Source organism: Ranitomeya variabilis, chromosome 4 (genome assembly GCF_051348905.1).
Source record: "Ranitomeya variabilis isolate aRanVar5 chromosome 4, aRanVar5.hap1, whole genome shotgun sequence".
In the NCBI taxonomy this organism is placed as follows: domain Eukaryota; kingdom Metazoa; phylum Chordata; class Amphibia; order Anura; family Dendrobatidae; genus Ranitomeya; species Ranitomeya variabilis.
In genome coordinates, this window is record NC_135235.1 from 704,855,192 (window position 1) to 704,868,733 (window position 13,542).

Here is a 13,542-nt window from a genome sequence, read left to right on the forward strand (position 1 = left end):
ACCAAAGTTACAAAAGAAAGGTGAAACCAAGGTAGCAGAACCAGCCCGATTATTAAGGGCAAACTCGGCCAACGGCAAAAAGGTCACCCAATCATCCTGATCAGCAGACACAAAGCATCTCAAATAGGTTTCCAAGGTCTGATTGGTCAAACTGAGCGAACCATTTGTCTGAGGATGAAATGCTGAAGAAAAAGACAAATTAATGCCCATTCTAGCACAAAAGGACCGCCAAAACCTAGAAACAAACTGGGAACCTCTGTCAGACACAATATTCTCCGGAATGCCATGCAAACGAACCACATGCTGAAAAAATAATGGAACCAAATCAGAGGAGGAAGGCAACTTAGGCAAAGGTACCAAATGGACCATCTTAGAAAACCGGTCACAAACCACCCAGATGACAGACATCTTCCGAGAAACAGGAAGATCAGAAATAAAATCCATGGAAATATGCGTGCAGGGCCTCTCAGGGATAGGCAAGGGCAAAAGCAACCCACTGGCACGGGAACAGCAAGGCTTAGTCGGAGCACAAATCCCACAGAACTGCACAAAAGAACGCACCACCAAAAGGACCTCGCAACCAAATCTCTGGTACCAAAAATCCCAGGATGACCAGCCAACACCGAGCAATGAACCTCAGAAATTACCTTGCTAGTCCATCTATCTGGAACAAACAGTTTCCCCACTGGACAGCGGTCAGGTTTATCCGCCTGAAACTCCTGAAGCACCCGCCGCAAATCAGGGGAGATGGCAGAAAGAATCACCCCCTCCTTGAGAATACCAGCCGGCTCAAGGACTCCCGGAGAATCAGGCAAAAAACTCCTAGAAAGGGCATCAGCCTTTACATTCTTAGATCCCGGAAGATACGAGACCACAAAATTAAAACGGGAGAAAAACAGAGACCATCGAGCCTGTCTAGGATTCAACCGCTTGGCAGTCTCGAGGTAAATCAAATTCTTATGATCGGTCAAGACCACAACACGATGCTTGGCTCCCTCAAGCCAATGTCGCCACTCCTCAAATGCCCACTTCATAGCCAACAATTCCCGACATCATAATTACGCTCAGCAGGCGAAAACTTTCTAGAGAAGAAAGCACATGGTTTCATCAAAGAGCCATCAGAACATCTCTGAGACAAAACAGCCCCTGCCCCAATCTCAGAAGCGTCAACCTCAACCTGAAAAGGGAGAGAAACATCTGGCTGACACAACACAGGGGCAGAAGTAAAACGACGTTTAAGCTCCTGAAAGGCCTCAACAGCCGCAGAGGACCAATTCACCACATCAGCGCCTTTCTTCGTCAAATCGGTCAGGGGCTTAACCACACTGGAAAAATTAGCAATGAAGCGGCGATAAAAATTAGCAAAGCCCAAAAATTTCTGAAGACTCTTCACAGACGTGGGTTGAGTCCAATTATGAATGGCCTGGACCTTAACAGGGTCCATTTCAATAGCCGATGGAGGAAAAATGAAACCCAAAAAAGAAACCTTCTGAACTCCAAAGAGTCACTTAGACCCCTTCACAAACAACGCATTAGCACGAAGGACCTGAAAAACCATCCTGACCTGCTTCACATGAGAGTCCCAGTCATCGGAAAAAAACAAAATATCATCCAAATATACAATCATGAAATTATCCAGATAATTCCGGAAAATATCATGCATAAAGGACTGAAACACAGATGGAGCATTAGAGAGCCCGAATGGCATCACAAGGTATTCAAAATGGCCTTCGGGCGTATTAAATGCTGTTTTCCATTCATCACCCTGTTTAATGCGAACAAGATTATACGCCCCTCGAAGGTCAATCTTGGTAAACCAACTAGCTCCCTTAATCCGAGCAAACAAATCAGAAAGCAAAGGTAAAGGGTACTGGAATTTGACCGTGATCTTATTGAGAAGGCGATAATCTATACAGGGTCTCAGGGAGCCATCCTTCTTGGCAACAAAAAAGAACCCCGCTCCCAACGGCAAGGAAGACGGGCGAATATGCCCCTTCTCCAAAGACTCCTTTACATAACTCCGCATAGCGGCATGCTCTGGCACAGACAGATTGAAAAGTCGGCCCTTAGGCAACTTACAGCCAGGAATCAAATTAATAGCGCAATCACAGTCCCTATGAGGAGGTAGGGAACTGGACTTGGGCTCATCAAATATATCCTGGAAATCCGACAAAAACTCAGGAACTTCAGAAGAAGGGGAAGAAATAGACATTAAAGGAACATCAGTATGTATCCCTTGACAACCCCAACTAGTCACAGACATATATTTCCAATCCAGCACTGGATTATGTACCTGCAACCATGGAAAACCCAGCACAACAACATCATGCAAATTATGCAACACCAGAAAGCGAATATTTTCCTGATGTGCTGGAGCCATGTACATGGTCAACTGTGTCCAGTACTGAGGTTTATTCCTGGCCAATGGCGTAGCATCAATCCCCCTTAAGGGAATAGGGATCCTCAAAGGCTCCAAGGAAAAACCACAGCGTTTGGCAAATTCTAAGTCCATTAAGTAAAGGGCAGCTCCTGAATCCACAAATGCCATAACAGAAAAGGACGACAATGAGCAAATCAGAGTAATAGACAAGAGAAATTTAGGCTGTAAAGTACTAATGGTAACAGACCTAGCGACCCTCTCAGTACGCTTCGGACAGTCAGAAATAGCATGAGTAGAATCACCACAGTAGAAACAGCCCATTTTGACGTCTGAATTTCTGCCGTTCTGCTCTAGTCAAAATCCTATCACATGGCATAGGCTCAGGACTCTGTTCAGAGGACACTGCCATATGGTGCACCACCTTGCGCTCACGCAAGCGTCGATCAATCTGAATGGCCAAAGTCATTGATTCGTTCAAACCAGCAGGCGTGGGGAACCCCACCATAACATCTTTAAGGGCTTCAGAAAGACCCTTTATGAAAATTGCTGCCAGGGCATACTCATTCCATTTTGTGAGCACAGACCACTTTCTAAATTTCTGGCAATATACTTCTGCTGCTTCCTGACCCTGACACAGAGCCAGCAAGGTCTTTTCTGCCTGGTCCACAAAATTAGGTTCGTCATACAGCAATCCGAGCGCCTGAAAAAATGCGTCCACATTGATTAATGCAGGATTTCCTGGCTCAAGGGAAAATGCCCAGTCCTGCGGGTCGCCACGCAGAAGAGAAATGACAATCTTCACCTGCTGAATGGGGTCACCAGAGGAACGGGGTCTCAGAGCAAAAAAACAATCTGCAGTTATTTTTAAAGTTCAAAAATTTAGATCTATCCCCGGCAAACAAATCAGGAATAGGAATTCTAGGCTCTAAAACCGGAGTCTGGACAACATAATCTTGGATACTCTGTACCCTTGCAGCGAGTTGATCCACACGCGAGGACAGACCCTGAACCTCCATGTCAGCACCAGAATCCTGAACCACCCAAAGATTAAGGGGAAAAAAAAGAGAAAACAAACTGCAAAGGAAAAAAAATGACTCAGAACTTTCTTTTCCCTCTTTTGAGATGCATTTAACACATTGTGGGCCAGCTGTACTGTTATGACCTGGTGGTTAAGGAGCAACACTGATATGACCTGGTGGTTAAAAGGTAACATGGACAAGCTCTGAGGAGGTGGTAACTTTACTGACCGCAAACCCTACTCCTAACACCAACACTAGAAATAGCCGTGGGTAGTTCCTGTCTCTCCCTAGACACCTCGTCACGGCCTAAGAACTAACTACCCCTAAAGATGGAAACAGAAAGCTATCTCGCCTCAGAGAAATTCCCAAAAGGAAAGATAGCCCCCCACATATATTAACTGTGAGTGGAGAGGGAAATGACATACACAGAGATGAAAACAGACTTTAGCAAAGGAGGCCAAATTCTAATTTAGATAGACAGAAATAGGAAAGGATACTGTGCGGTCAGTATTAAAAATCTAAAAATCCACGCAGAGTTTACAAAATGATCTCCACACCGACTCACGGTGTGGAGGGGCAAATCTGCTACCCCAGAGCTTCCAGCTAGCCTGAATATATCATAATGACAAGCTGGACAAAAGAAACATAACATGAGCTGAGCAATAAGGTCCAAAACAAATGGACTAACAAGAACTAGCAAGGACTTATCTTTTGCTGAAATGGACAGGCCATGAGAAAATATCCAAGGAGAAAACTGAATCCAAACCCTGAGACATTGACAGCTGGCATGAACTGAAGGCCAGAGCCAAGTTAAATAGCAAGGCTAAGAGAGACGATAAGTGAAGGCAGCTGCTCAAGGAGCAGCCATACCACTCGAAACCACCAGAGGGAGCCCAAGGGCAGAACTCACAAAAGTACCGTTCACAACCACAGGAGGGAGCCCAAAAACGGAATTCACAACAGGAACCCACACCGGGTTTTTCATTCATTTATTTCATTATATCGCAAGTGGCAGCTGAGGAATACCCCGATCATCCGCTCCTGTTGTCACTGTTATTAGCGGCAGCAAGTGTCGGATGATGGGAGTAAGAGTCCCAAAAGCCCCCACCTGCTGTCATCGTTCAGACTTTAATATAACTCATCATTCTCTTCTGCTCTTGTTGTGAATTCTGCTCTTGGGCTCCCTCCGGTGGTTATAAGTGGTAATGTTGTGAGTTCTGATCTTGGGCTCCCTCCGGTGGTTATAAGTGGTACTGCTGCTCCTTTGGATTTCAGCAAGTTATCAGGTGCGTCCACTTATTACTAATTCTGATTGGGCTATTTAGTCTGACTAGACCCTTTCCTTAGTGCCAGTTGTCAATTGTTCTTTGGTGGATTCACATCTCTGCTTGGATTCTCCTGCTATTCTGACCAAATCATCAAAGATAAGTCCTGGCTTGGTTTTTTGCTGTCCACATGCTGTGGACTTAATAGTTCAGTGCATTCTATGTTTTTTCTTGTCCAGCTTTGTCAGTATGGATTTATTCAGTTAAGCTGGAAGCTCTGGAGAAGATTTACCCTCCACACCTTTAGTCAGGTGTGGAGATTTTTGTAATCTCTGTGGTGGATTTTTCTAGTATTTTAATACTGACCGCACAGTATTCTGTTCTGTACTTCCTATCTAGCTAGAGTGGCCTCCTTTGCTAAATCCTGGTTTCATTCTGCGTTTGTTATTTTCCTCTCCTCTCACAGTCAATATTTGTGGGGGGCTGTCTATCCTTTGGGGATTTTCTCTGAGGTAAGATAGCTTTCCTGTTTCTATCTTTAGGGGTATTTAGTCCTCAGGCTGTGACGAGGTGTCTAGGCAGTGTTAGGAACATCCCACGGCTACTTCTAGTTGTTGTGTTAAGTTCAGGGTCTGCGGTCAGTACAGGTACCACCTCCTCCAGAGCACGTCCCATGTTGCTCCTAAACCACCTGATCATAACAGCTCTTGCCAATCGCCAGAAGAGCAGGGGAGAACGATGAGAGCCGTCTTCAGCACCCGCCTCCGGGGAACACCGCTTACAGTAGCACTTTTTCCCCGGCGGCCGTCTGGGTGGTACTGAGGCAGCACACGGTTGCCACACGTGTGCGGCAAGTATTACACACACGGATATCTCCGGTATTGGTTTTTCCAGGACCGAAAATAAACGGAAGTGTGAAATCGGCCTAAGGGAGATCTCATGACACCTTCTCTCCATCTACCTGATAATCCTGAGGAACATTGGGATCTTCTTGGTTACAGTCCTGTGGAAGAAGAGGACGGGGACATCTCTCTGGTGTTGTCCTCTTACTGGATAGATCTGGAGGAAACACATACAGGGACTGAATTCATTCTTTACATACAGATAATTATAGGCCGTGTGTATTTAGTCCTGTCTATTACCTGGTGATGTGAGGGGCTGGGGAACCTCCATCATGACGTCCTTGTACAGATCTTTGTGTCCTTCTAAATACTCCCACTCCTCCATGGAGAAATAGACAGCAACATCCTGACACCTAACAGGAATCTGACACAATGATACCGTCATCCCCCGAACCCTTCATAGCATTACTGTATAATGTCCCAGCATTCCCAGCAGTGTCACCTCTCCAGTCAGCAGCTCAATCATCTTGTAGGTGAGTTCTAGGATCTTCTGGTCATTGATGTCCTCATGTATCAGGGGGTGAGGTGGAGGCCCCGTGATTGGGTTCAGGGGTCTTCCCCATCCCTCAGACACAGGGTCCTGACAGCGCTCACTAGAGGTCTTCACTACTGTGTAATCCTGGTTATGGAGAGACACATTAATAAATCTCACTACAGACATTTCCAGAGTCCTCACCTCTCCAGTTCTGTCCATCTGTTATTCCCATAGGTAAGAATGATGTAATGAGACGTCATCAGAATCTCTCACCTCTCCAGTAAGACGGAAGAGGATCTCTAGGGTGAGGTGTAATATCCTCTCCGTCATCTTGTCTCTGTCCATATCCATCTTTGATTGGTAAATCAGGAAAATTCTCTTATATAGAAGATCTTCACTGAGAGGATCCGATATTGTAGAGACCTGAATGAGAAGATGATGAGCCGATGTAACATCATAAAAATCCTGTGTAATAATACAATTACTGGAGATAATAAGGGAAACATATGAGGAGATTTATTATTTTACAGTATTTAGTTTTGTTCTTTACATCTACTAATAAAACCTATATATTTAGGCCACAGACAACAAGCAGTTTCTCCCTCGGAGTCGGCAGCTGAATACGTTTCTCATAGACTCATCTTCCATAACGCTAATTCTCGTCTCATTTACCGACCCTGGAATCGGCATTAGCAATACTGCAGGAGATATTCATTACACGTGACAGGAGAAATAACTACTTCATGATGAGGACGACATCTCCATCTCCTACTGCGGCTCTAGAAACAGATCTGTCCAGAGTCCGTCACTGACTCCATCACCACCGGCCTCTATAAGAAGGTTTCCCGTCTTCCCCGCACTGTAATCTTCTATCACGTTAGATCTCATATCTGATACAGAAGTTTGAGGCTTTTATAGTAGACTAGATGGTGGCCCTATTCTAACGCATCGGGTATTCTAGAATATGTATGTCCACGTAGTATATTGCCCAGTTACATTGTATATTGCCCAGTGACGTAGTATACAGCACAGAGCCACATAGTATATTGCACAGCCCATGTAGTATATTGCCCAGCCACGTATGACACAGGTTAAAAAATAAGAAATAAACATATACTCACCTTCCGCAGGCGCGTTGTAGCTCTGTCGCCTGTGTGGGGTGCAGGCGGCAGCTTCCGGTCCCAGGGTGTGATGACGTCGCGGTCACATGACCGTGACGTCATGGCAGGTCCTTCTGCCAGACCATCCGTGCCACCGGAACGTGCCGGATGCATCGCAAGGAGCGGGAAAGGCGGCGTAGGTGAGTATATAAAAATAATTAAAAAAATTAAAAATGATTAACATTAGATGTTTTTACTATTGGCGCTGCATAGGCTGCGTCAATAGAAAAAACTTGGTCACACAGGGTTAATAGCGGCCGTAACGGAGTGCGTTACCCGCAGCATAACGCGGTTCGTTACCGCCGGCATTAACCCTGTGTGAGCGGTGAGCGGGGGGGTGTATGCGGGAGCCGGGCAGTGAGTGCGGGGAGTAAGGAGCGGCCATTTTCTTCCGGACTGTGCGCGTCGCTGATTGGTCGCGGCAGCCATGACAGGCAGCTGGCGAGACCGATCAGCGAATGAATAACCATGACAGACAGACAGAAGGACAGACAGACGGAAGTGCCCCTTAGACAATTATATAGTAGATTGTTGGTAAGAACAAGACCGGAGATATCTGAGGCCGATGTCTCCATGTACGGGGTTTCTCTTTCTCCGGATATGACGGTTTTCTTTGGTACTTTCCCCCATTAGAAGAGACACCGGTGGATATTGGGGTCTTTACCTGCTACAGTCCTGGTGGGATTTACTCGGTACAGTGGCCGCTGGACAAATATCACCATCAATTACCCTCAGACTGAAGGAACATCGCTCCTCTACTCGGCTCTATGGATCCAGGATGAAATCCACTGCGGCCCCTGCAAGAAAAGAAGGAGAAAGAGCAGAAGTTGGGGGAGACCACCGTGGCCTGAGATTTCTACGGCTGCTCTGTGCGCACAGGACCTGTGATGAGGTCACAGGAGGGGAGGAGTCAGGGGTCACATGATCAGGGGCCTCAGTGTATGCAGGACTCTGCTGTGCTGGTTGTCATGGTGCCGGATGAGGGGAAGTTTATGTGTGGGGTCAGGAGGGGTTTACAGTGTGGATGTAGCAGAGCCGTGTGTATGAGGTGTACGGAGCAGAGCCGTGTGTGTACGAGGTGTACGGAGCAGAGCCGTGTGTGTACGAGGTGTACGGAGCGGAGCCGTGTGTGTACGAGGTGTACGGAGCGGAGCCGTGTGTGTACGAGGTGTACGGAGCGGAGCCGTGTCTACGAGATGTACGGAGCAGAGCCGTGTGTGTACGAGGTGTACGGAGCGGAGCCGTGTGTGTACGAGGTGTACAGAGCGGAGCCGTGTGTGTACGAGGTGTACGGAGCGGAGCCGTGTGTGTACGAGGTGTACGGAGCAGAGCCGTGTGTGTACGAGGTGTACGGAGCAGAGCCGTGTGTGTACGAGGTGTACGGAGCAGAGCCGTGTGTGTACGAGGTGTACGGAGCGGAGCCGTGTCTACGAGGTGTACGGAGCAGAACCGTGTGTGTACGAGGTGTACGGAGCAGAGCCGTGTGTGTACGGAGCGGAGGCGTGTGTGTACGAGGTGTACGGAGCGGAGCCGTGTGTGTACGAGGTGTACGGAGCGGAACCGTGTGTGTGCGAGGTGTACGGTGCGGAACCGTGTGTTTGCGAGGTGGATAGAGCAGAGCCGTGTATGTACGAGGTGGATGGAGCAGAGCCGTGTGTGTGCGAGGTGTACGGAGCAGAGCCGTGTATGTACGAGGTGGATGGAGCGGAGCCGTGTGTGTACGAGGTGGATGGAGCGGAGCCGTGTATGTACGAGGTGTACGGAGTGGAGCCGTGTGTGCGAGGTGTATGGAGCGGAGCCGTGTGTGCGAGGTGTACGGAGCGGAGCCGTGTGTGCGAGGTGTACGGAGCGGAGCCGTGTGTGTACGAGGTGGATGGAGCGGAGCCGTGTGTGTACGAGGTAGACGGAGCTAAGCCATGTGTGTACGGAGTAGAGCCGGTCGTGTACTGAGCAGAGCACTGTTTGTATGGGGTCCTGTGTACTGACCCCCAGTACGTATACCCCCAGCTTCTGTCGCAGACACCTCTGTGTACACCCGTATACCCCCAGCTTCTGTCACAGACCCCCCCTGTGTACTCTGTATATACCCGTATACCCCCAGCTTCGGTCACAGACCCCTCTGTGTACACTGTATACACCCGTATACCCTCAGCTTCGGTCACAGACCCCCCTGTGTACTCTGTATACACCCGTATACAGAAAAAAGAAAATTTTTCCGCTCACCCTTGTGATGGTATTCTCACAGCCCATGAGAAATTTGATCCGAGCACGGAAACGTCTCTGCTTGACGCCAGGTACTTGTGCATGAAAATTAAGGTATCCAGCTCAGGAAATAAAATCATAAGTCTTTATTTGGAGAAATTTAAAAAGTAAGCTGCTTGACAAACCAGTGCATACCGGGGGAAGGAATGTCTTGAATAACTGGACGCGTTTCGAACACGTATAGTGTTCTTAGTCCTCAGTTTTAGGCCGGCATCACTAGCAAATTTTACGGACGTATGAGCGCATAAACTACGTCCGTAAAATACGCATTACACACGGCCCAATGAATCTCTATGGGGCTGCTCCTATCAGCCGTATATTACGCATCCGTAATATACGGTCTTATACGGCTGTAGAAAATTGCAGCATGCTGCGTTTGTCACCGTATTGCGCAAAGAAATCGCCAATGAAAGTCTATGGGGGCGAGAAAAATACGGATTACATACGGACCATGCGTGTGACTTGCGAGAAATACGCAGCGGTGTTAGTGAAAAGCCGGTAATTCAATTGCCGGCTTTTCATTTCTCCTTCACAGACCCGACAGGATATGAGACATGGTTTACATACAGTAAACCATCTCATATCCCTTTTTTTTTGCATATTCCACACTACTAATGTTAGTAGTGTGTATGTGCAAAATTTTGGCGCTGTAGCTGCTAAAATAAAGGGTTAAATGGCGGAAAAAATTGGCGTGGGCTCCCGCGCAATTTTCTCCGCCAGAGTGGTAAAGCCAGTGACTGAGGGCAGATATTAATAGCCTAGAGAGGGTCCATGGTTATTGGCTCCCCCTGGCTACAAACATCTGCCCCCAGCCACCCCAGAAAAGGCACATCTGGAAGATGCGCCTATTCTGGCACTTGGCCACTCTCTTCCCACTCCTGTGTAGCAGTGGGATATGGGGTAATGAAGGGTTAATGTCACCTTGCTATTGTAAGGTGACATTAAGCCAGATTAATAATGGAGAGGCGTCAATTATGACACCTATCCATTATTAATCCAATAGTATGAAATGGTTAATACAACACACACACGTTATTACAAAGATTTTTAATGAAATAAAGACACATGTTGTTGTAATATTTTATTAGACTGTTAATCCACCTGAAGACCATCGTCCTGAAACAAAGTTAAATAAACAAACAACAAAATTCCATACCTTCCGTCGTTATGTCCCACGATGTAAATCCATCTGAAGGGGTTAAATCATTTTACAGCCAGGAGCTCTGCTAATGCACTCGCTCCTGCCTGTAAAACCCTGGGTACTGAATGGAAAGCAGGGTGATCTGTGTTACCTTGATTCGCGGTGAGGCGCCCTCTGCCAAGAGGCGCCGTAACGACACTCGATCAATGCATGTTCTAAATATGTTCCTGGCATATCTCTATCATACACTGATGGCTAGCTATGGCTCATGTAATATCTCCCCCCTTTTCAGCAAACCTCATGTAGTTTAGACAAAGAAGTTTGCACATGCTCCTGGCTAATTTGCATTCATGGCTTGGAGGAGTGGAAGAGCAGAGAGGAATTTGAAGGCCCCATGCTGGCGCTTCAAGATACAAGAGCCAGGGATTGTGCCTGCAAAGTGAAGGTTCAATTCCCCTCTTTTTATCATCTGATCTACCTTGCCCTAGCTGAACCCTTTCTTTTACCCAGGTCTGCACTGTGTCAGCGCCGGCCGGCCATAAAGCAGAGCACAGCGGTGACGTCACCGCTCTGCTTTAGGGCCGGTGCTTACACAGTGCAGGGAAGCGGATGCCGGGGGACGCGACAGACACCGGAATGTAAGTATGTAGTGTTTTTTTTTTTTTTACATTTACACTGGTAACCAGGGTAAACATCGGGTTACTAAGCGCGGCCCTGCGCTTAGTAACCCGATGTTTACCCTGGTTACCCGGGGACTTCGGCATCGTTGGTCGCTGGAGAGCTGTCTGTGTGACAGCTCTCCAGCGACCACACAACGATGAAACAGCGACGGTGCAGCGATCGGCATCGTTGTCTATATCGCTGCAGCGTCGCTTAATGTGACGGTACCTTAAGTCTTCTGAATGGAATTGCGCTACTGATTTGGGTTACTTCAGACCTGTTTAATCGGAGCTGTTGGCAGCATACTTGTTCTGTGCATTTGGGAGTCATTGGAGCGAAAGTGGCGTTGATAATTATTGTTCCTGCCTGAGTGGGAGTAGTTATATCGCCCTCGCGGCAGCATGCCCAATAGCCAGTACATAGCAGGCAGCCTTTCCGGTGACTAATTACCCTAGATGCAGTACCTAATCTGACCTGAGGGTAAAGGGGCGCCAGAGAGCTGCAAGTTCTCAAGCGGAACTGTAAAGCGGGATATACATAAATCCCTGCAGTTCGTGTTATATTGTAGCAGCAGTGGGATAACTAAAATAAGCCCCTGCGGTAAATTGATAGGTCAATAGCCTTGTGTGTGTTTTCATCACATTGCAGCAGTGGAGAGATAACTAAGATAAGCCCTCCTGCACATGTGATAGCCGTGTACCATCCAAAGGTCACCCCGATCCGTGACATATTGGTGGCAGCACGGTGGAATTCGTGACAGCTTGTTCATGCAGTAAGGTGTCTAGATTATGTTTAGCAGTGAGGTATGCCTCCTTGGATGAGGAGGTATTGTGTAGCCGGAATATCTCTATAGGTTTGAGTGAGCTGGTCAAGGAGAGGCTGCAAGGAGGACAACAATTTCTTCTTTTTCTGAGACACATGAGAGATAATATGTCCTCTGAACACTGTTTTAGCGGTAACACAGAATAAACTGAGGTCTTCTAAGTGTTCCAAGTTATCATCCATGTATGTCTCCCACCAGCCAGTCAAACATTTTTTTAAATCATCCGATGTATAAAGATATGAGGGAAAAAGCCAACGAAAGGAGAGAGTTTTCCTTGTGGGAAGGTCTAGGGTAAGTAGGACAGAAGAGTGATCTGAAATAACTATTGGAAGAATCTCAACCGATTTTAAAGATGAAAAAAGAAGGGTAGATGTTAGCCAGTAATCAATGCGAGTGTGTACATTGTGAACCATAGAGTAAAAGGTATATTCTTTTTCCGTAGGATGGCAGCATCTCCAGGAATCCAATAAGTCAAGCCTATCTAATAAGATGGGAACCATTCTAACTGAGGAGAGGGATGCAGGCGGTGGGGTAGACCTATCTAAAAAAATATCATGAAGAGCATTTAAATCCCCACCTAATAAAATATTAGTAGGATGCCAGCTATGGATGACTTCTACAAGCTTAGAAAAAAAGGAAGGGCTAGCCACATTTGGTGCGTAAACATTAATAAGGCAGTATACCCTCTGCTCAGCAAGGATCATAATCGGCAAATATAGTCCCACCTTGTCTTTTCCACATCTTGAATGGAGTATTCAAGGTCTCTATGGAACAGGACGGCAACCCCACGTTTCTTCCTTGAAAAAGAAGCCTCTATGCAGTCCGGGTAATGATTGTTACGGAGCAGAGGATGTTTTCCACGAATCCAGCAAGTTTCCTGCAAAAACACAATGTGTGGGCGTATACGGGTAACATGGTCTAAAATTTTCCTGTGTTTCACCAGAGTTATGGGCTCAGCCACGTTCCAAGATAACAATTTGAGAGAGTCTACATTAATGTGAGGAGCTACAGTATTAGGCCGGGGTCACACTAGACCGTAATACGGACGAGTGCTATGCGATAAAAAATCGCATAGCACTCGGCCCAATGTTAATCTATGGTTCAGCTCCCATCATCCGATATTTTCTCCACCGTATTCAGGATCCGAGGGAACTCGCAGCAGGCTGCGATTGTCAGCGTATCTCGGCCGAGACTCGCCAATGCAAGTCTATGGGTGCGAGAAAAAATCGGATTCCACACGGACCATGCGTGTGCATTGCGAGAAATACGCAGCGGTGTTCTATAGAAAAGCCGGTAATTCAATTGCCGGCTTTGCATTTCTCCTTCACAAACCCGACAGGATATGAGACATGGTTTACATACAGTAAACCATCTCATATCCCCATTTTTTTTGCATATTCCACACTACTAATGTTAGTAGTGTGTGTATGCAAAATTTCAGCGCTGTAGCTGCTG

At 47.0% G+C, this 13,542-nt stretch overlaps 1 protein-coding gene across 2 annotated transcripts in view; it reads right to left on the bottom strand.

Moving 5' to 3' along the window:
* LOC143766477 (uncharacterized) overlaps positions 1-13,542 on the bottom strand; it is a 511,034-nt gene that overhangs the window by 43,520 nt on the left and 453,972 nt on the right. Inside the window, exons 1-5 of one of the 2 annotated variants that reach the window (XM_077254194.1) lie at positions 7,866-8,065; positions 6,315-6,464; positions 6,009-6,185; positions 5,807-5,930; positions 5,626-5,723 (exon numbers count right to left, since the gene is read on the bottom strand). In XM_077254194.1, coding sequence (XP_077110309.1) covers positions 5,626-5,723; positions 5,807-5,930; positions 6,009-6,185; positions 6,315-6,392 — 477 coding nt within the window. In that variant the 5' untranslated portion in view covers positions 6,393-6,464; positions 7,866-8,065. Of the gene's footprint in view, positions 1-5,625; positions 5,724-5,806; positions 5,931-6,008; positions 6,186-6,314; positions 6,465-7,865; positions 8,066-13,542 lie in introns of those variants that run through there. The other variant, XM_077254193.1, reaches the window with a different exon arrangement.